General features: G+C 33.1%; 2 protein-coding genes across 2 annotated transcripts; both read left to right on the top strand.

Annotated features, from left to right (window-relative positions):
• Positions 1–5,713: 5,713 nt before the first annotated feature.
• LOC131600185 (chlorophyllase-2-like) lies at positions 5,714–7,089 on the top strand. The gene is made up of 3 exons (XM_058872384.1): positions 5,714–5,878; positions 6,002–6,156; positions 6,232–7,089. Exons 1-3 carry the CDS (start codon positions 5,791–5,793, stop codon positions 6,907–6,909), a joined length of 921 nt encoding a protein of 306 aa, XP_058728367.1. The 5' UTR covers positions 5,714–5,790; the 3' UTR covers positions 6,910–7,089.
• Positions 7,090–8,537: 1,448 nt separating this feature from the next.
• Positions 8,538–10,637, top strand: LOC131600184 (stem-specific protein TSJT1-like). Its single transcript, XM_058872383.1, has 4 exons — positions 8,538–8,849; positions 9,360–9,600; positions 9,694–9,814; positions 10,273–10,637. Exons 1-4 carry the CDS (start codon positions 8,653–8,655, stop codon positions 10,461–10,463), a joined length of 750 nt encoding a protein of 249 aa, XP_058728366.1. The 5' UTR covers positions 8,538–8,652; the 3' UTR covers positions 10,464–10,637.
• Positions 10,638–25,144: the final 14,507 nt, after the last annotated feature.

Here is a 25,144-nt window from a genome sequence, read left to right as displayed (position 1 = left end):
AAAACCCTTTTCAGAAAATAAAACCCCTACTATAAGTTGTGAACCCCTGTTTGGCTTCGTCGGTGCTAAAGATCTCAGAGTCTCTTCCTTTATAGATACTTGAGTAATATGAGTTTGTATACAATTGAACACACGGATCCTATTGTCAGAACCCCTATTTACACTAAATTAAAATAACTGTCTTTTAAACAGACATTTCTTCAGAAATCAACACGTTTTCATCTGCATGCATCTTGTCTCTAACTCGTTTCCACATGTTCTCGCCAGTTGATAAGGCTAAAAAACATTTATTTAGCCTGATTTTAAATTATCCTCTTCTGGTCGAACTCATCATCAATTCACTTAATATTTCACTAAGTCTCTCATCATGATTGTTTCTATAGGAACTTTGATCAACCTTTTGCAAGCTTATATGTCGAAACAAATCTACCATATATAGATCTGTTGAACTATACGTCAAAAAACTAGTTTCAAGTTACTTCAACTTTTATTTTATTTAACTATTTGCATGATCATAAAACACATCGAAAATATCCAGGTAACAAAAAGACAACATAAAATTCCTCAATTTATTTTGAAGAGCTCGAGGATAGGGATGACCAAAAAATCCGTACCTGCGAAGGGTGCCACAAAATCTCTTTGATCTTAAGAAACTTAAGAGAATGAATCTTCGTAAATTATACCATGTTAGGAGAAACATAAATGTTTGTATAATTTCCATTTAGGGAAATGTTAGATATAATATCAAATGTCTAATATATTTTTTATCTTGAAATATGAAATTGTTCCTACAAAACTTAGTAGTGTTAAATATATTTATAATGAGTATAGATGACAAGTTTGCATTGGCCAAACCAAGATTTGTCATAAGAGATGAGATAATAGTGTATAGAACTTGTGTGAATAAGGATGACAATGATATCTTGTAGCCAACTTTAAAGTTATTGAGCAAAAGTACATAAGCATGTAAGATGTAAAGATGATTCATGGTTAGTACCACAGAGATCACATTTGGCAACAATGGCACAACCTATAGAGCACAAGTTGTCATCAGTAAGTAATTTATTCTAAAATAGTCTCCTTATAGTGATAGACTTAGACGATGAGATATCTTGATGCAAAATTATTCGGTCCAAAAAAACATTTGACCAAGAGGCCTTTGAAATTTATAAGCTTCTTTAAAATTGAGAGAGTCATCCAAACTATGAATTCAAACAAGTTTGTAAAATATTTAACCTTATGAGTAATTATTTTGTTTAGCAATATACAAAGATTAGGAATGATGTGCATAATAGAAGTGATAATTTATCAATGATAATTGAATATGAAATTTCTCACCTTAGTATTGGGGACCATACTAGAGTCATTAGAAAGAGAAACCCCTGATCATTTATCAAACCAAAAATAATAGAACTCCCATCATCAAGAAACCATCTAGAGTTATCTTCACATCTGAAAAAATTTCTCTTAGTTCCTCCTCTAATAGAGTAGTGAATGTGATATTAAATAAAGGCAAAATACCCTTTTTCGTCCCATATCTTTGACTCGGGATCCAGTTTAGTCCCTTAATTTTTAAAAAGATCATTTTAATCCCTTAACTCTTAAAATTGGATCATGTTAATCCTTTCCGTTTAAGTATCAGTAATGGCGTTAGTTTTTGCTGACGTGGCAAGTGACTTGTAATGTTCAACTTTTGTGACCAATTTTACAGTCGAAAAATCGGTCACTAATTTTTTAGAAAAAAAAAATTAATGTAATCTTCATCTTCTCCAAAAACTCATACTTAAAAATTTTATTTTAAACCCATAATCCAAAAAAAAGAAAGTAATTTATTAGATTATGAAGCATACAAACCCATAAGTCATTGTACTAACTTTTATCTTCATCTATCTTCATAATCAATTAAAGAAAGCATATTGACTTTACTATCGTCATTTAAACGAAACATACAAACTTACAACCCATTTTAATTTCTATCTTCATAATCAATTAAAGGAAACATATTGATTTTATCAATACTAGTTAATTAACGGAAGCATTCTTACCCAGAACTCGTTTTAGTTTCTCTCTTCATCTATATTCTAAAAAAATTTATCAACATCATTATTAATAAAATGGGAAATATAGCTAGTACTTTAAAGCAAATAGTGAAACAATCTATAATCCAGAGAATGTTCGCAAGTCCAATGCAATCACGACACGCAAGAGCAATCCAGAATCTCACACGGACGAAATCTGGATTCTGAGTTTGCTGGATTTTAGAATTAATCTCCATATTCTTCATATACTTTGTGCATAATTAGAATTCTGGGCTTTAGAATAACAATTCTCACATGTTTAAACTCAATGAATCCCCTAAAACCATTATATTCTAAGTCTTTAACTATTTCAAGATATTTTGTCCATTTAATTTAGAAACAGATTTATAAATAAATGGAACAAGTTTGATTCGAGATTTTATTTGAGGATGAAATGGTTAGTGTTCAGAAAGTAGATCTGAGTCTATGACAAGAATTTTAGATCTGTAATTTTAGGTTGATTATGATATTTGATGCATCGGTTGTTGATTATGATATTTGATGCATTGGTGTTCAGAAAGTAGATCTGAGTCTGAATTTTAGATCTGTAATTTTAGTTTGAAATCTTATGATTGCAAGGATAAATTGATGGCTCTTTGGTGAATCTACATTCAGCATTAAGAATATGGTAAATATTGCATAGGTATTGAACCATTAAAAAATATACAAGCAAAATTGGGGAAGAAGATGAAGATCATTAGTTAAAATCCAGAAAATTTTTAAGTGACGGATTTTTCCGTCGCTAGGTCAAGTGGAATTCCACATCAGTGCCACATGGTGTTATTGATTGACTTTGACTAACAGAATAGACGGAAAGGACTAACGTGGTCAAGTTTGCAAAGTTAAAGGACTAAAAGGGTCTTTTTAAAAATTAAGGGACCAAACTGGACCCCGAGTCAAAGATAAGGGACGGAAAAGAGTATTTTGCCTTAAATAAAATACGTTTTCATAATGATTCTAGGTCTAATAAAACAAGACCATTTGCTTTGGGAACTAATCATATCTCACCCCAAACTTAATCATTTTGGTTTCATTGATGTCTTTGAGGAATCTTATACCCAAAATTCCTTCAAGAGTAAGAAGACAAACCTTTTGCCAAGCCACAATGAAAATTTTCCTACTATTAATATTACTTGCCTACATGAAATTCCTTATCCATTTGTCAATGATATTGAGGAGGCTGATATGCCAGTAATAGATACGGAAAATGGAAATCAACATGCCCTAAATAACTCTCTTAACTAGTTCAACTCTTCCAACAAGAGAAAGAAGAGAAGCCTTTCAAGCACTCAAATTGAATTTGATCTTGTCGAAAATAGGTTGAAGATAGGCTAGCCTTTAAAAATGGAACAACATGATAATTAAAAGCAGGGACGGATCCAGACTTTATATATTAGTGTGGCTAAATATAAAAAACTATGAACTAAATATACTTAAAACAAGAAATAATATTATTCAATGTAATATATTTATAGTGAAAATCGTATATCATTTTTCTTTTTTTGAAATTTAGCTAAAATAACATTATTGTTAATTGTTTCAATAAATTAAGTAGCTAAAATTGTAATTAATTTTAGTAGCCAAAATTATAATTAAATTTAAATAATTTAATTATTAAAATAACTTGAATAATTTATTATTAAAATTTTATTAATTTATTTGTAACTTAAATAATTTCAAAGTCATATAAAATTCATTTATTAAACTATTGTAAGTTTAACAATTTATGTATTTAAACTTCTAATTCATCTATAATTTAAATATTTTTTAAATAAATAACATTATGAGCAAAATATTGATCATATTTATCAATATAACTTTATAATAATTAAACTATATATAATTTTGAAGTTATTTAAAATTATAGATGAATTAATAAAATTTAAATAATTAAACTTTTAAACTGATAATACTTTAAGGTCTTGTCAATGATATTTCATAATATTCACTTAAAATATATAACATAAAAAATTGTATAGTGATATAATTAAATTGCAATCTAAAATATTTTTATCAAAAAAAATTAGAATGTGTGTTTCTTGATATAAAGAACTTGTAAATAATTGAGACTTATTTTAATGTGGTGGTTATTAATATGTTGTGGTTATTAATATGCTGCTATTAAGCTGCTGGGAGAGCTACCTTCAATTAATCTAGTATATACATGCATGTTGCAGTTAAGTAGTAGTATTACTAAAATGGTGGTATATAAAAACAAATATTATTCTGGTGTGGCTATAGCCACACACTGCCTCTACATACATCCGCCCATGATTAAAAGTGTAAATGCCAACATTGAATACATGGATCCCATAAATATATTTAATCTTTTATGGTTGATGGATCCTTCAATGAAAGTGAATTTAGATAGATTAATAAGTTTTCTTGAGATTGCACCATACTTATTGAACAAGTTAACGAGGCTTTTTATATTATTGATAGTAGCCTTGCAAAATATCATGACATATATGCATATAACACACATGAAGGGACTTGACTCCCACTAGTGCTATTAATTAGATTCAACTTTCCATCGTTGACCAATTTTGTAATGCACCTACTAAACACATCTTTAGAAAGAAAAAATAAGAGAGGGGACAATGAATCACCTTGACTAATACCCATTTGCAAGGGAAAAATTTGCATTCTTCCCATTAATACAAATCGAAAGTATGATAGATTGAAGAATAGTATGAATCCATGAACAAAAAGTATGATTGAAGCAAAATACTGAAGACCATTAAGAAAAACTTTTCAACGTATCAAAAGCCTTTTTAATATAAATCTTAAAAGGGTCATATTTCCTCCAAAGTTTTTCATGTAGCATAACATTGATAAAGATAAGGAAAATGTAATAAGATATTAGCCTATGATGAATGAAACCCCTTTTGAGTTGAAAAGATAGCGGAAATTATAGCAGCCAACTTATCACTAAAAGTCCTAATTGTCTCCTTTATATAAAAGTGACCTCGAGTTACGTTCAAATATTTTTTTACACAAACTTGCAAAACTCCACCTCATTTAAATACTGACCTGAATAGAACATTGAATTGCTATAACTTTTTATAAATAACTATTAATTGATCGAAAAAACTATAATCACCATATCAAAAGTTTTTCGCGATGGTTATCTTGAACACTTATCTATCTCTTATTCCACTACAAAATACATGTAACTCTTTTTTACAACCATCGTGTATAACTATTAATCTCATAATTTGAGGTATGAAAATATTATATAAAAAAAAATACTTATAATGAGACCAGCATCGCACATTTTGCAACTTGAAAATTGCAAGAAATCATCCTAATTTTTAGCCACATTCATGCACGTTAATACAAATAAAACAATTTATAAATAAATGACAGAAGAGGTATTAGTTGGGAATAAATGTATTATAATTGCTAATACCATGAAATAACATAAGTTCTTAGTAAAGAATATATAGATAGACTAATCGGGTTACATTTGTATGTTCAGCTTACTCATTCATTCAAGCCCTCCAAAATCTTAATGGGCCCTTTAATTACTTACTATATAAAGTCCAACAAAAAAAACATTTCCTTAATATCACAAACATCTTTTAACCAAAATATCCAATTAAAAACCAGACTATATAAAAGCCACACCACATATTTATCTTATCATCATCATCATCATCACATTCTTCACTAAAAGTAACAACACTTAGCTCCACTATTATCATCAGTAATGTGTTCATCTGTTACTAATGTCTTTGAGACTGGCAAATACACCACTCAGCTACAAACTGTTGATTCTTGTTCATATAAACAACATGGTACAATTTTAATTAACTCTTCTATTATAAAATCTAGTTTAATTATAGTTTAATTTTATGTTTTTTTTATAAATTTTTTCTCCTAGTTCATGTGTACTAATTTTTTGTATACATGTTAATCAGCTCCACCACCAAAATCTCTTTTGATTGCAACTCCTATTGAAGGTGGAAAATTCCCAATTCTACTTTTTCTTCATGGATATGTTCTTTCAAACTCATTTTATTCTCAGCTTATTCAACATGTAGCTTCTCATGGCTTCATTGTCATTGCTCCTCAGGTTAGTTCCCATTGCAACCTTTTGTTATAGTTTCAAAACTAGTAATTTAAAAAAAAATATTTTTTGCACTCTCAGTTGTATACAGTGGCTGGACCTGATATAAGTGATGAGATATATTCAGTAGCTGCAATAACAAATTGGCTATCAGAAGGACTTTGCAAGATTCTTCCACCAAACATAGAGCCAAATTTTCACAAGTTAGCCCTCGGGGGCCATAGTCGCGGCGGCAAGACATCATTTGCTATTGCTCTAAGAAAACTAAACATCATAACTGATCTAAAATTTTCAGCCATAATAGGAGTTGATCCAGTTGATGGAATGGATATGGGAAAGCAAACATCACCACCAGTTCTCACTTATGTTCCTCATTCATTCGATTTCGATATGGCAACATTGGTTATAGGTTCGGGTTTAGGTGATGTAAAAAGGAACCCTTTGTTCCCTCCTTGTGCACCTAAAGGTGTCAATCATGAGAATTTTTTTAGTGAATGTGACAAACCTTGTTGGTATTTTGTGGCTAAGGATTATGGTCATGTTGATATGTTGGATGATGATACTAAAGGAGTTAGAGGGAAAGCTAGTTATTGTTTGTGTAAGAATGGAGAATCTAGGAAGCCTATGAGGATGTTTGTTGGAGGAGTTATGGTTGCATTCTTGAAAGCTTACTTGAATGATGATAATGGAGACTTGTTGGCTATAAGAGACAAGAAGGTGAGTCTGCCTGTTGAGATCAAATTTGATCATTATGTATGAAATTTAGAAAGATGGGAAGTTTATGCTTTTGAGTTTTGACATTTTGTTTGACTTGTAAGTCAAGTAATGACACAATAGCCATATCTATACATTTTACATGTACATGAACATATGTGTTTTCTTTTATAAATGTACATTGCAATTGGTATAAGAGGCCCACACAGGGCATGATTAAACATAGAGGCTGTTTTTTTTCTTTCTCTTTCTGCTGGTTAAGTTTGATATGGTGCTTAAGTTTGTTAATGGTTTGTCCAAGATTCATCTTATATTTATGGATGAAATTGGTAACTTTGTGCAATCTGTCATCTCCAATTTTAATGGTCACTATAATCATTGAGCCAAGTTGATGGAAAACTTGTTTTATTCCAAGAAGTATTGGATCTAATCGAACATGGAATCACAATTGCTTTGTCTGGTGCAACGTTGGAGCATTACATGTTGGTTGATGATAGCATGCTCAAAGATTTGAAGGTCAAGAATGTCTCTTTTTACACTACAACATTTTTTCTCTTTGACAATAATTGATGACACGCTTGAAAACAATTTATGTTCGATAAACATAATAAAAATACTCGAGAGTTCTTGCACAAGAAATAATAGAGCTCTACAAAGGTCAAAGAGCATATTTAATTTGCTAGGTCTTCCCAATGAAATTGAGATTCTTAGAATGAAGGAAGGTGATTGTGTGTATGATTACTTTTCCCAAACTTTTGCAATTAATCTTATGAAAACAAAAGGTGAGAATATGGATCAAAATGTAAAAATTGAGAAAAGTTTTAGGTGGATGATGTCAAAATTCGACTATGTGGAATTCTCCATTGAAGAAACCAATGATGTCACAATATTGTCGATTGATGGGTTGCAGAGAGAAGCAAACGAGGGGTCACAAAGAGAAGGAGAAAGCCCTGTAAGAGAAATTATAGAATTATAATTTAATATGATTAGGAGTATAATAAAAAAACAAAGATATTAATATTCAAGTATAAAAATATAGAGTTTGTTAAAATTAATTTATAATAAAAAATAAAGATAAAAACTTTCTAAAATAAAAACTCTAAGAGAAAATGGGTCATGCACTGATAGTGTAAAATATTTTTACACTGTCAACCAATCACCACCATGCATCCAATTAAAACATTCTTTTATTTTAAAAAAACTTTAATGACATGGCACATTCATGACTTCCTATTAGATGACAGTGTAAAACTATTTTACACTATCAACACTACCTTTTAACTCAAACTCTAATATCAACAAATATTTATTAAAATTAAATAAATCTTAACATAAATAAAATAAAATAAAAAATAAATAGAAATTAATTTACAATCGCGTTAGTCTTAATGTAGACTAATTTTGATGTTAAAATTTCATTAAATAACTGACCAATTTTTATTTTTATCTTATCGTAATCTAAGCCTATCCGACAAATTTGACCGAAATGGAAGGAAATGGGTTAGTGGATTCATTAATCAACTCCCGTGATCCACCTCGTCACAACAAAGATAAATCCATTCAATCAATCCTCATCATCTACTCATCATCATCATCATTATCATATTATTATTATTATTATTATTATAATATTATTCACAGAAATATTCTTACTACTACTCTGTAGTATAGGCAGTTTCAACCTCCAATAAATCTTTTTTACCGTTTGAAAAAAAATAACTACAAAAACCAAAACCTCTCTTCTCTTCTGTAAGAATCCATTTTTGATTCACAAAAAGAAAACTAAAAATGTTAGCGGTTTTCAACAAATCTGTGGCCAAGAGTCCCGAGGGTTTACAGAGTCCTGAATCGAACTCAGTTTCATCACTCAAAGATGGTTTTTTGAGTCAACATTTCGCATCTCTTCACCCTTCTTCTGTTAACCTTAACCTTGCTTCCGCTTTCTTAGCCTATTCTCTTCACAAAAACAACCCATTACTTCCAAGGTATCAATTTCTCACCTTTTTCATGTTTATGTTTAATTGATCATTGTTAGATTGTGATCTTAATTTTTTTTGATCTGGGTCTCTTTGATGAGATCAAAGTTTGAACCTTTTTTGGTTTTGTATGTTATATACCCTAGTGTTTTTTTTTCTACCCTTTTGGTCCATTCAACATTTGGTGATCACTGAATTGTTGTCTTTGTACTATGTATATATGTTTTTCTGTTTTGTCTTGAGTTGTCCAGGTTTTTTTGATGACTTTAAGGCTTAAGGTAAAGCAGAAGAAATATCTAACATATGTGTATGAATCCTTATAGGTTCTCCTTTAAGGTTGTTTTTTGTGTATGTTACAATACAATAATGTTTCTCTTTTATGGTTTATTCTTAGATCTTAACAATTATATATTGTTTGTCTTTTGTGAATTGTCTTTATATTTGTAGCTTTCTCCAGAATCATTTGTTAGTCTTTATACCATGGCTTTCATCTTTTTCTACTGCTTCCTGTGTTTGCAGGCTGTTTGCAGTTGTGGATGACATCTTCTGTTTGTTTCAAGGCCACATCGATAATGTTGCGAATCTTAAACAACAATATGGATTGAACAAATCAGCAAATGAGGTGACCATTGTCATAGAGGCTTATAGGACCTTAAGGGATCGGGGTCCCTATCCCGCTGATCAAGTTGTCAGAGATTTCCAAGGCAAATTTGCATTCATCCTGTTTGACAGCAGTTCGCAAACTGTGTTTGTTGCTTCTGTGAGTAATCCTAGGATTTATATTTGTCTTCAATGTCATATTTTGCAATGATTTTTTTGCTCTTACATGACATGCCATCGCGGTTCTTTTCAGGATGCTGATGGGAGTGTTCCTTTCTTCTGGGGAATTGATGCTGATGAAAATCTAGTTCTTTCAGATGAAATCGAGATTGTTCGCAAGAGCTGTGGCAAATCTTATGCCCCGTTCCCTAAAGGTAATAGCATGATTTAATCCGCTTCTAAACTAAAAAATTAAATGTGTTCAACAATGTAGTCAAGCACGAGATCTTAAGTTGGATTGATCGGCTTGTGAAAGATCGTAAAATTTGGATTGTTAGTATAGCACCTTAGATCCTACCGAAGAGAAAAATGGTAATCTCTTATGTATATTTATACACACATTCACAACAACATAAAAATTTTAATTCAGGCCCAACACTTTTTTTTACGATCTTACTTCTAAAAGCTCGATCTTGACCACACCACACCGATGACAAAAACGATCTTTCTTTGATCGTAGTGCACTCAAGCATCCTTGGCACGTAAGATCTTATGATCTTATGATCCAGCACTCGATCTTGACTACATTGTGTTCAACTAGATGTACCTCAAAGCAACCAAGTGTTTGAACAGAGTTATTAACAAATTTCAATATGTGTTTGTTTATGTTTAGGATGCTTCTTTACGACATCGGGAGGTTTGAGGAGTTTCGAGCATCCACTTAACGAGTTGAAGCCGATACCAAGGATTGATAGTTCTGGTCAGGTGTGCGGTTCAACATTCAAGGTGGATGCAGATTCTAAGAAAGAAGCAACTGGCATGCCAAGAGTTGGAAGTGCTGCTAACTGGTCATCTAATTACTGATTGTAACTCTAGTTTGTTTGAACTATTTAAGCATCATCTGTTACCTTTTATTCTCTGGTGAGGCTTGCAATGATCAGTAGATCCTTTCTTTGCACAGATGATGTAATAATAATATCGACTTTCGCATTAGTTTTTCATGGAATGTTGACTATTTGATGTTTTTATTTGATCTCATTTATTGACTTTGTTTAACTCCTATATAAACTGTTAATGTGATTAATATGCTTAAATTGTGCTAAACAATGGCTAGGATTTTGATCCCTAGATAGCAGGGTGCTGGAGAAACAAATTCAGACCCCTGATATAAGTATTCTAAATCTAAAGAACTTGCTCTCAAGTTCAAACTAGGAGAAACTCTTGAAAAATAAATGAAACTTATATTATGAGTTGCAGGGGTGGACGGTCGGCTCTGGCGGTTATGGGCTGAAAGTCGTCGGTTTCGGGCTGAAACTTAATATTTCAGCTCACTTTTGTCTGTTTTATATATTGGTTTTCAGCGGCTGGTGGTTCTCTCGGATAATGGGTATGACGGGTGGGTTCGTCCGTGTGACGACACTCGAATAGATCAAAAAAATATCAAAATTAAAAAAGCAAAATAGCACCAATCAAAAGAGATGAACTTATGAATTGAAAAACAATATGGTAACTAAAACCAAATAGAACAGCAACTATTTTTTGGAACTTTTGTTACATATTACTCTTCTTTTTGAGGTTAGATCTAGAATACAGGACATTTTTGACACTATCTCAGCTGTGTTTCTTCTAATGCTCTAAAGACACATTAAAAATTTAAAATAACATTTTTCTATTTAATTCTTCTAAAGTAGTCAAATTTTGTTGCATTGAAGAAGGTTCAAAAGAAAGAGAGAAAAAAAAAGAACGATCCTCAAAATTGGATTTCTTATCTCTTTTTTGGATATATACTCTTTGGACAACCATTTCGTCTTTATCGGCCTTGTGTTTCTGTGAACGTGAGCCATCATATTATAACTCAAACTCATTAAGCATCAATGGCTATGATCCATTAGCTACTCATCTAATGAGTAGAACATAGTGACTAAAAGGATAACCCGCGAGGTAAAACATGTGCAAGAGATATGAGTGAGCTCGCCATATTTTACTATATGTTCAAGAATGACTCGCCAAGTATATTCGCATATTTATTGGGACTGAAATTCTGGTATGACAGACTAGGATGTCAATCACGAAGTCAAGATATCTGATTTGTAATTAGCTTAGCTAAGGCAGGACAGAATGATCCCCAATTTTTAATTACCCCTAAGAGGAAGGAGTCCATGAGTACTGGGACCATGTTAGTTCAGTCAGCATAACCAAATAGTAAACTTTATTGGTTCCGTGATAGGACACACTAATAAACCAGATCCTGATGTTATACACGATGTTATAACATCCACGACTGAACAAATAATACATTGCAGAAGATAAATAACATAGTGAATTGTTAATCCAGTTCGGTCTAACTACCTACTCTGGGGGCTACCAAGCCAGGAAGAAGATTCCACTATCAGTAGTACTATTTTATGTAAACAATCTCTGGTTTACAGATAAACAACCTATGGTTTACCTAGTCACTATCCAATGCAACCTTTATCTTAGAACTCCATCCAAGACAAGAGAACCTCTACTCACTCCCTAGTGATACCTAACTGTTACAACCCTGCAACAGCTATTTAAACAATTAGCAATAAAAGCTTACTTGATCTTGCTTCATAGCTTCAATCAAGAACATCATACTCAACTCTTACCTACAGGCTTCGAGTGAGAATAATAACTTCTCTTACCTACAGGTTTCGAGAAGGACATGGCAGCCATCCCACAACCTGGGTGGTCTACCTTTACAAACCCTAATGACTACATCTTTTCAATACTTGGTTTGCTTTCAAACCTAGGTTACAAAGGTTTCTATTTATAACCTATTCCCAATTGGACTTGGGCTAACAATCACAACACTTTTAGATGTTACAAATCACCAGATATCTTCTGGTAAAAGAAAGGTCTTCAATCACAAGTTTCCTAATTTATCTCCTAAATTAGAAACTGCTGAATCTTCAATATTCTGATTTGATTCTTCAATATTCTGACTTGATTCTTTTGACCTTTAAATTTTCGCCACATAGGATTACATAATATTCCATAGAATATTCTGTATCTGTTGAGTATCAGACTGAATCTTCATTCTAGTTCTGCAGGCGCGATGTCATGAGTTGATGTCATGACATTCCATATAACATCTTGCTTTTGTACCTATTTTATTCTTTCATATTTGCAAGACTTATACAATCTATTACATTTTGCTACTATTATATTTTAGCCAAATATAGATGTCAATCAGCCAATAAAATATCAACAATCTTCCCCTTTGGCTTATTTTGGCTAAAACTATACATACATTAAAAGATACATATGCAGCAAAACATATTTGAGCTTCAACTTTCAAGACAACAAAGAAGAACAGATCTTTTACATTCTTAGAATTGGGCTCTTCTGTTCTTCACGGCTCTTCTGCCTGCAAATGTCTACCTGCAAATTTCTTTGTTTCTTTTGACAGTAGCAGAATTAGAAACTTTCCCCCTTTTTAGCCATAATATGACAAAGATAGAACCGATGTCATAATATGCAGTGGAACATCTTCATGCAACACTAGTGTACATGAGGAAGACGATGGGAGACAACCTTTGTCTTTGAGGACCAATGGTGGTATAGGAGAACTCTTACTCAGTCTTCAACTAGAAACCAAATCCTTGTAACTCAGAACACAAATCACAATTGTGTTCATAACTCAGATCACAAAACACAACAACAAGAGATCCTATACAGAGAACTGTATATGATGGAACACTTTTGTTGAACTCAGAAAAAACTCATGACAGAAGCAAATATCTTCCCCAACCCATGTTTTTCTTTGACTTGCCAATCTTTGGCAAAGGAACCCTTCACAGTACCAGACCCAGACATGACTTATTTGGACACACACGAAGGACATTTTGAGAGAATTTGATTCCTGCAATTTGTGGAAACACCAATTTATATCCATTTGAGATCATAGGAAATAACGATGGTCTTGGTCTTGTTCAACGGCCAAACGGTTTATTAGGAAACAGTTCCAAAAGCAATTACTCTTTCCAAAGCATTTTTTGACTGTTTTTCTGATAGGAGTCATCTTTAAACCAACACATGCATAGTCATTTATTGAAATTTACACCGGCCACTGATGTGAAGAGATAAGCTCACGACAAATTTCCTTGTTTGACTCAGTAGATTCAATGTCTTTACATGTGTCATGACATCCTGTCAGACCTTGTCACTTTTTCACCCCTTAAGCACATAGCTCAAGATTCTTCAATAGATTTTGACAAAGCATCATATGGACCAAGTAACAGACCTCTCACTCACTCTACTGACTCACTAGTCATAGACATAAGCCTCTGTTGTTCTGATCACCTTGAGACTATTTGACACACAACCACCTCATCAGACCAGAGAAAGAATTCCGGATTCTAGTTGCACATGGTTAGATTCAACCATTCACAAACAACTGACGGTAATGTTACACTTTGTTATATCAAACTTTATCACAAGGGCATGCATGTGCTTCTTCTGAATCAATATACCTTCTCTATGATGTTAGAGCATTTTTTACCGAGATAATTTTCTTGAAGAATATGTCTTGAACTAAGAAGTCACTCCCCCTATCTGAGATAGTCTAAGCTTCTTCAAGGAAAAACTTATAATGATGAATGGAAAATACAAGACACATCTTCATATATTCAAGAGCTCACCCTCTGTTCAACTATCCTGCTGAACACACTCACTTTATCAATGTTTCTCCTTTACATTAGATACTCACACCAGAAATTAGATGTTGTAATATTGTGTCTGACATTAAAATACAGTTGTGATGTACAGATTAATACTACCAGTATATTCCACAAGGTCCATATCTCTTTCTGCAAAAAATTCTAGTCTACCAGCATTTCTCCACCTGAAATGATCAACTAGTGACTTCTTGACACTAGATGCACGCACAAAGAGGTTGCCACAATCTCAACATAAAGAACTGCTACTTCTTGTACTTTGTTAAGCATAACCTTACCATGTTTATATCAAATCATGGTCTGCCAAGACAATTTGAAATCCCTCTTGATATGGTGTTTCTTAATGTCACACAATGATTAACACTCTGTCTAGACGGATCCTCTTTATCTTCAGCTATGTTGATCAGATCACCAAACTTTTGTCTTCATAGTCACACTCACTTGGTGAAGTTTTCATTATGAGAGTAATCATGTATTGCCAGAACATATTACTAACATCAATATCAGAATCTCCCCATTCTAATCCATATTTAGTCAGAACTGCCACTTTAGACAATAATGTTGCTTCTTCAAACTTCTCATGCACAGTCCTAGACATTCTTCCATGATAACAACACAAAGTGATGTTGTGACATCACCCAAGACATAAGTTTACCAGACCAAAATAAAACTCAAATACTCCGACTATCCATAGAGATAACAATTCTCTATAGAATGACTTAGAACACAAGAAACAATTTTTTTCCATGACTCGAAACAAGACTCTAAACAAATATCTTTACAAAACAACTGTAAAGAATGACCTCAGACTTAACAATGTCTAAACACTACCCTTATACCCTATGCTTGTCACAATTTGACAAACATAACCTAGACTCTAGACTTAACTCATATCCGAAAGAAGAACATGAGAGACTAAAAAAAATGAAACGAAAAATACTCTAGAAACCTGAGAAACTTAAACAACATACCAGGATTTTAACAAATGTTTTAATCAAGAGATGTTATTTGGAAAAAAAAAGAACTCCATCAGGTGGACTTGTGCAATGGTTGGAACACGCACTATATCAGAACAAGTGATACACACCATCAATACATGTTTTTAGATGATAATCCAAAGAATGAAACATGTTTTGAGTTATGTTCTGACATCTGGCATGTCATTGTTCTTCTGGCTTAAAGATTATTTTTTGAGAGACTTTCCATTTGATTAGAAGCATAATAACATCGTCCTTCCTGATCTCCATACTCTTTTACTCCCCCTGAGATATAAAAATTTAGGACATCTTTGATGTTCGTCCTTGAAGCACCCTTCATTTGGAATTTGTCATAGTTTCCAAATTTAGAATCTTCAGTTTGCTTGCTACACAAGATTCAGATTGCCACAATCTGCAACTTAAAGTAGAAGAAACTATAATTATATAACCATAAGTCAATCTTCAGGAGATAAGTCTGAACCTTATCTCTCTGGTGTCTCCAACAGTAGTGATGATGTAATTTCATGTAGAGCCCTTTTTTTCATCACTTCTTCTCTTCATAAAGATATTGCAAATATCCAACTCCCATCAAGATATTTAACAGAATCAGTATGCTTCACTAGATACCATTGCCATACTTCCTAAACTTGTGGGGATAATATTGAACATTAACATTTAGTTCACACTAGAGCTTGAATACACAAATGGAAAGGGATTTTCATCTAATAAGTACTAAGTCTCCCGTCAAGGTACTCATTAGTTACTCAGTAAGATTTACTACTCACACTAGTTCATCTTGACTGGTTTCTTCTTCTCAGTCTTGCATCCAGGTTCTAAACCTAATAAGTACTAAGTCTCCCTTCAAAGTAATTATCAGTTAGTCAGTTAGAATTCACTACTCACACTAGAATATTCTGACTAAACACCTCCTTGCTTATTCTTGGCAAAAACCATAAAAACACTAAAGATATAGAGATGATGTTGTAACATCTGATATGACGTCATCCTTCATGGTTTTTTATTAACATCTCTAACATCTAATTCATAGCACTTGTGGTGGAAACAATAGAGTGTAATTATCAGCAACATCCAGACATATCAAGGAATAGAATAGCCAACATGTCAATAAGCTTTTCTTCAAACTATGATTCTGATTTTGAGATGATAGATGACATATTTTGTACCTATAGAGGAGATTCCCTCATTTAGGTTTCTAGAACAGACTCAGTTATGACATAACACTGAATTTAGTCAGATTCTTCTGAGCCATCTGACTTCCTTGATTCTACATAACACTACCCTTTATGGATAACAACAAGGGAAGTCATCATTCGTGACCATATTTCACTGTGGTTGAGACACAGTATTCAGCTCAGACAACTACTCTATGGTTATGAATGAATATCCACATATCTGGTTCCTTTGATCATGAGAAGATACCAGATATAAGCTCATCTTAATTTAATCACAAAGGATCATAAAGGAATACCTTCATGAGTCTTCTTTAGCACAAAGCTTTTACTTCTAAACTCCCATAATTAGAGATTTGGAGTAGAAGTATATGTTGATCGTGTCCTGATCAACTTATAATCAGATGTCTCCTCTTCCAGTCCAAGAGTAGGTTACAAACCAATGTACTCATACTGCACTAGTTTAGCACCAGATCATCTGTTCATCAACCGGTAGCTGCATACCAATATTAATGTCCCAACATCCAGTAGGACATCTGTTTCTCCTTCTAGGAACACTTTAGCCTTGAAACTCTTCAAGGTTCACACTTGTAGATGATTATGAATATCATCGATCAGTTGACATTAATCATCTCTAATAAACCATGCCATTATGAGTGGACTTGAGAGATTACTCAAGCATCTTTGACACTTTAATTATAGCTGTAACGTTATGCCATATATTCTGTTGAATATAAATAACCCTAGAATTCTTCTAACACCAAGCGAATGCACCAGAGGCTATGCAGCGGAAAATAGCCATATATCAACAGAACTTAAACAATACTTACTCCATGAACCAATTGTAAGCATGACATCCAAGAATTGAATGCAACTCAATCCTATAAAAATCTTGCTTCTGCACCAAGCAACAGACTAAACCCTACTCCAAACATCAAATCCTGATCATAAACCTTAATTACAGAGGTTACCTTATCAGAGTCTTCACTCCTGCGTGAAGCTTTTGATAATACTCTTCTCTGTGAATAATGATAGGACAATAAAATCCAAAGTCTTCACTCCCGCATGAAGTTTATGAATTACATCCTTTTGTCCAAGCATCATTATCTTCCTTTCGCATGCTGATCAGGTTGGTCTAGGTCTTCCACATTTTGGTCCATCCTCCACTTCAAGGGACCATACAATATGAACACTCCTTGTTCAAACAATCTTCTACCTTCAGCACAACCCATAAGTATCTCCCATGGATCTCATCCAGAAACAGACAAGATGTCTGCTCTGATACCAATTGAAATTCTGGTATGACAGACTCAGGATGTCAATCACGATGTCAAGACATCTGATATGTAATTAGCTTAGCAAAGTTAGGACAGAATGATCCCCAATTTTTAAATACCCCTAAGAGGAATGAGTCCATGAGTATAGGGACCATGTTAGTTCAGTCAACATAACCAGATAGTAAACTTTATTGGTTCTGTGATAAGACACACTGATAAACTAGATCCTGATGTTATACACGATGTTATAACATCCACGGATGAAAAAATAATACATTGCAGAAGATAAATAACATAGTGAATTGTTAACCCAGTTCAGTCTAACTACCTACTCTGAGGGCTATCAATTCAGAAAGAAGATTTCACTATCAGTAGTACTATTTTATGTAAACAACCTCTGGTTTACCTAGTCACTACCCAATGTAACCTTTATCTTAGAACTCCATCCAAGACAAGAGAATATCTTCTCACTCCCTAGTGATACCTAAGTGTTACAACCCTACAACATCTATTTAAACAATTAACCCTATAACAGTTAGTGATACCTAACTGTTACAACCCTACAACAGCTATTTAAAAAAGGGTTAATGAACTTTTTGGTCCCTCTAAATATTACAAATTTCGTTTTTAGTTCCTCCAAAATTTTCCTTTAAGAAATCGTCCCTTCAAAATTTTTTGTCTAAACTATTGGTCCTTAACGTCAAATTTGCTAGAGATTAGCTACGACTTTAGCCACCGATTAGCTACAAAATTTGAATTTAGGGACCAATAGTTCGGAAGAACAATTTTGAAGGGACGATTTCTTGAAGGAAAATTTTGGAGGACTAAAAGCGAAATTTGAAATATTTAAAGGGACGAAAAAGTTCATTAACCCATTAAAAAATTAACAATAAAAGCTTACTTGATTTTTCTTCATAGCTTCAGTCAAGAACATAATACTCAACTCTTACCTACAGGTTTCGAGTGAGAACAATAACTTCTCTTACCTACAGGTTTCGAGAAGGACATGGCAGCCATCCCACAACCTGGGTGGTCTACCTTTACAAACCCTAATGGCTACATCTTTTCAATACTTGGTTTTCTTTCAAAACTAGGTTACAAATGTTTCTATTTATAACCTATTCCCAATTGGACTTGGGCTTACAATCGCAGCACTACTAGCTGTTACAAATCACCAGATATCTTCTGCTAAAAGAAAGGTCTTCAATCACAAGTTTCCTAATTTATATCCTAAATTAGAAGCTGCCGAATCTTCAATATTCTGATTTGATTCTTCAATATTCTGAATTGATTATTTTGGCCTTTAAATTTGCGCCACATAAGATTACATAATATTCCATAGAATATTCTGTATCTGTTAAGTATCAGACTGAATCTTCATTCCAGTTTTGCAGGCGCGATGTCATGACATTCCATATAGCATCTTGATTTTGTACCTGTTTTATTCTTTCATATTTGCAAGACATACAATCTATTACATTTTGCTGCTATTATATTTCAGCCAAACATAAAATGCCAATCAGCCAATAAAAACATCAACAGGGACCACCTTGGGGGTACCAAACAAATCCAAGTCTCACTGACTAACTAATATCACATCTCATATGTTAAAGGGATTAGTCATCCAACATGCTCCTTGATAGTTAAAGTTAGGTATTACATGACTAAATTTATAGGAAAAAAATTGGCACCTTTCAAAGAAGGATCAGGGTTAGATATACCCGTCTAAAGGGTTAGGTCATTAATTATTTATTCACATATTAGAAACCTAAAGGAATTTGATTTACTTATCGCATGTAAGTTCATCTCTATTGTACTACATCAAAGATGCTGAAAGTAATGGCAAGAAGATATTTAAAGACTCAAAGGAGCAAAATATCAAGGGATATGAATCCTTTGGTCTACATAAAAACTATTTCCCATAATATATCTAAGAAAAGGGTACCTTTAAATCTATTACAAGTCCAGGAGATAATTACACACCGTTGAACACCAATAAAAAATAACTATGGCAAAAATTGTACCATACCAAGGTCATCCCAAAACCTCCAACCCCCTAAGTGGGAGGTGATGAGGAACAATTACAATAAATGGTGTAAATATCATAAGGTTAATTGTCATCACACAAATGATTTCCAGCAACTTAAAAAGGAAATATAACACCTCATCATAATTATGGCAAGACCACACCTTTTTAGGAAAAGTAGGACCATAAATCCATAACCGAGAAAATGAGCCAAAAGAAAGGAATGAAGGAAAACCAACTTGCCATAAGCTCAAAACTATCAGAGGAGGTTAGTCTAACTCCTTTAGAAAAACATACACTTTCCAAAGCCTCAATTGATCCCCACACTCGAAATCACATTTTCATATCGGGATATAACTGGAACCTTTCCTAGCAAAGTTGGTCCCTTGGTCTTTAGTGTTAAAATGTTCAGCTAGAATGTCAATAATTGCTCATAAATCCCATTATCTCTGTTGTCGTCTTCCAATAGGATGCCTTCAAAAGATTACATCTCGATCCAAAACATTTATAATTACTTAAGGGTTCCTTGGTGGGTTTCTCGGGTGAACATGCAGAACTTTGAGGTTATACCTCCATCATGATGAATTTTAATTTGGAAAGAACACTAAGTCCATAAATTCATATAACTCATGGTATTTTCATCTATAATAATAGTTGGTCACCTTGGTTTCAACATCCTAGAGGAAGTCTTACCTATACTCTTCATAAGTGCCAAAATATTGTTATTTTCAGTAGTATTTTGTGGCACTTATCAGTCGGTTTTTGAGTATTAATAAATAAAACCCCGACTTTTGTGTAAATATTAGCTTAATATTTTATTTGTGTAAATATTGTATCAATTTTATTATTTTTATCTCATTTTTTATAGGTATTCATGCATGATTGAAGCGTCAATCAATAAGAGCCAAATGCATAACTTTAATTGTGCAAGTTTTGAGAAACAAAGTTCTATAAAGTGGGATAAGCCCAAGTTGAAGCGTGAGCCCGCTTAGCCTAGTTTGCTACGAGAAATGAACTTTGGCAGTAGCGAAATAAGGGTGAGCCCGCTCAGCCCGGTCCAACCGCGTTAAGCACAAAATATTTTGGTTTAGGTACAATAAATGGTGTAACATCCCATAATTTGGATTTAATTAATGATTGGTGTGGGTATATGATTCAAAAGGTAATTATTATGATTTATTGATGAGATTATGTGATGTTTTGACAAATATGATGTGTTGGAATGAATTGTTGGGTTAGAACGAATTAAGAGGATTATTTATATAATAATTAGATCTAATAATAATAGTTAGAATAATTAGTTATATAATTAAGTAGAGTTTCTAATTATGCATTATTATTTAATTAAATAAAATAAAGGTGATAGTGGGGGTGGAATAAGTGACATCATAATAGGAAGATCATATTAGAGGTCCTAAGGTTAACTAAGTAAAAAGGTAAAAAGAGAAGGAAATAATCATTCCTTCCAATCGTGAATGTTGGGAGAGAGAGAGAGAGAGAGAGAGAGAGAGAGAGAGAGAGAGAGAGAGAGAGAGAGAGAGAGAGAGAGAGAGAGAGAGAGAGGGGCCAGAAGAAGAAGAAGGAAAACCAACCCTAGAACGTGGAATGAGGATCCAAGCTAGCTATAAATATAAGGTAAGGGGAGTTATCGTAATTCTTACAATTAATCTAAGGTTTAGATAATTTTAGATTGGGTTTGTGTTTGGGATTTTTGTGATGAATTGATGTTTGTGGTGAAACTATGATGAATGATGCTTGGGATGTGTTGTTAATATGATATAAGATGTTGATAATTGATGGATTGGTGAGAAATAACATGATCTAGAGTCAAATCCACCATTCCACGGGTTTGAAGGTCTAGGGTTTTGATGATGATTCTTGGGATTTTGGTGAATGATTGTATTTGGATGTTTGTAGGAGATAATATATGTTAGAACTAGGTTAATAGACCTTAAATCGTAGGAACATACTGATTTAAACATGTTTTGGGGTTAAAAACTCAGACTAGTATGATGCAGGCTGCGCAGGGTTTTCTGCAAAAATTGTAGGTCTCACTTAGCATGGTGAATCGCACTTAGTGCGATTCCGTTTATAAAATGTGGTTCAAAATAGAATGCAGCGCGCTTAGCGTGGGAAGGGGGCAGCTTAGCGCAATAGCCTGGGATGAAAATTATTATTTTTGAAAATGGTTTTGGATTATGGAAGCTTATATTTTATGCTAATTTCTGAGCAATTTTCTGGAATTTTATTGACATGTTGGGATGGGGTTATAGGGCTACTCATAGATTACATGAACCTTGTTTATATGACTTGATGTATGCCTTTCCCTATGTGCATGTTTGATTAGGATCTGTTGTTGTGATGATTTATAACGTGACGAATGTGAAGTATGTGTTGTATTAAATGAGATGATTGTGATGTTGGCGTAATTGAAATGATTATAGGTCATGATGAGTAAATGAATGGTGATGTAATTTGACTAGTCATGGTCATTGAGTATTATGATGTTGTGCATCATACATTCATAGCATATGTTAGGACGTTAGTCCAGTGGTGTTTGCATGACAATTGGCCCTGTGATAGCCTCAATACCATCGTGTGGATTGGGTGCAATAATGTGAAGTGCTCTGGTTCCAAGCGGAAATCGATCCTATTGATGGGGATCTTTGGAGAACAATGATTGAGTCATCAGTGAATTTTTAGTACCACATGCATGAGTCTAATGATGTTGCATTGCATAGTTTGGGACATTACATGATGTTTGATTGTGTGGCGTTTTGACTATCTGTGAGTAAATGAGAATTTAGATAATGATTGTGATTAAATTATATGATGATGTGATGAGTAGATGATGATGTGCAAGCATGAGTAAATATGTGAAGCATGGGGATACGCATGTATCGGTATATATGTGATTGTTGATACTTGTTATACAACTACTATATTTATTCCTTATGTCTTTTATAATAATTATGAAATACTCACCCTTTCAGTTTAAATGTTACCTTCATGTGGGTAATGTGCAGGTAATTAGGATTAGTCCGCTGAAATTTAGAGGATAGCTTTGTGGAGTCTTTAGTGTTTTATTTGGAATAAAGAGTGTCTTGCTCTGATACGTAACATCGGGGTTGGGATCATTTGTTTTAGAACTATTATGTTCTTTTATTTCATTTATTTTGATTGTGATGAGTTACATTTCACGATATTTGATTGCTTTGATTCATGATTCATGAACAATGAAGTATGAAGTGGTTTTAATAAAGAGATTTTGAACTATGAATTCCGCTGTGAGAAGTTGTATTATTTTTGTGATGTTAACGAAGTATTGTTTTAAATAACTTGAGAACCCGTGTTACGGAGCGGGACATTATATTGTGAAGTTTTTGTGAAGGTGATAACCTTGTTGGTGATTCGCTATTTTCTAATTATTTGAATATATTGGGAGTATTGTATGTGGGTTAGAAGGGTGTTATATTAGTGGTATCAGAGCAGGTCGGTCCGTCCGGCCAGGTCATTGAGTCTGTTGTGTGACAATTGAATACTATCGACAATTATTCTAACCTTGATGCTAATTTTCGTGTGAACAGAGTATGGGTGGGAGAAACGACATTGCGATTGCTGCTGCCTTGCAGAATGTGTAGAATCAGCCTAATGGTGGTGGTAATGACGAATCTCGTAACTTGAGTATGTTTTAGAGGGAGAATCCGCCTACTTTCAAAGGTCGGTATGATCCAGATGGAGCACATGAGTGGCTTAGGGAGATCGAGAGGATTTTTCGAGTGATGGATTGCTCTATAATGCATAAGGTACGGTATGGTACTCATATGATGGCTGGAGAAGCTGACGATTGATGGAGTGACACTCGTTAGAGATTGGAGACTGTTGGTGAGGTGATTACTTGGGTTGTGTTCATTAGAGAGTTCCTGAGGAAGTGTTTTCCCGAGGATGTCCGTGGAAAGAAAGAGATGGAGTTCCTTGAGCTGAAACAAGGGAATTCAACCGTTATCGGGTATGCTGCCAAGTTCGTGTAGCTCGTGAAAATTTATGCACACTATAGTGTGGAGACGACTGAGCTTTCATAGTGTATCAAGTTTAAGAGTGGGCAGCATCTGGAAATCAAATGGGCGATTGGATATCAATAGATCCATCCCAAAGAATGATGCTTGTGAGTTCGGGGTAGCTACAAATAAGTAAAGATTAAGGTAAAATATGTTGCTTTTATAGTGAAATCTGAATATTTGATCCCTCGATTATATCAAATTTGATCCCTTGGTTATATCAAGAAACCGAAGGGTTAGTTGTTTTAGTTTACAAATATAATCAAATAAAACATGAATTGTAAAAGTTGTGATTCGAAGCGTGTCCTGATTAATTTTACCCTTCGAATATATTAGAAATCGAGGTAAGTTATTAGTTTTATTATTATAAAATAAATAAAAACATGACGCGCCTAGGCTTATTACCTCGTTCTTTTGTGATTAATGTGAAAGTTTCGTCATAAAAGGCGTTATTTATTAGGGTTAAATATGTTTTTAGTCCCTATAAATATGCGACCCTGCATTTTTAGTTCCTATAAAAATTTTCTTCAATGAATGGTCCTTATAAAAATATTATGTTTGTAGTTTTAGTCCCTATTGTCAAACCAATGTGTATTTTAGAATGATTATTTTACAGACATGTTCATAGTGTTTTAAAAAGTTCCTGAAAAAAAAGAAACTCAAAATTTAATTTCTAAGTTGAGATTACTTTCATTATTTTTCAAAATTTGAAAAATTCATATTGAATTCTTCTCGTTTTAAAAAATTCTAAAATTTGGTAAATAAATATTTTACAGTATTGTAAACATATATAAAAAAAATTATTCAAAAATTTAAAAATTAAAGGGTAATTAAACAGTTTTTTAAATTTTAGAAAATAGCATGAACTGAAATTGCATTCATAAAATTTTTAAAAAGACCATTCATTAAAGAAAAATTTTATAGGGACTAAAAATACAGTGTCGCATATTTATAGGGAGTAAAAATGTATTTAATCCTATTTATTGTAGTGGTTCATTCTGCAACCTTAAGCCAAGCTAAGAATGCTCGACAAACATTAAGAGGGGATAATGAACAAAAATTGATGTAACTAACTAATTCACTGATAAAATAACTGAATTAACTAATCTTTAATTAAATTATCAATTACTTAAGTACATGTTTAAGTTAGTTACAAGTAACTTACTATATAACATATTCACGTGTATGCAAACATGATGATGAGTAATGAAATTATGCAACATATCTTTCTTCTTGACTCTCTTTCAGTATTTTTACATGTTTAGCTTGATTATTAACACATATGCTTTTAATTATTAATTCTTAATTAATATTTTT

Source organism: Vicia villosa, linkage group LG4, assembly GCF_029867415.1.
Source record: "Vicia villosa cultivar HV-30 ecotype Madison, WI linkage group LG4, Vvil1.0, whole genome shotgun sequence".
Classification (NCBI taxonomy): domain Eukaryota; kingdom Viridiplantae; phylum Streptophyta; class Magnoliopsida; order Fabales; family Fabaceae; genus Vicia; species Vicia villosa.
Note: the sequence above shows the minus strand (reverse complement) of the source record. Positions and strands in the feature narration are given on the sequence as shown.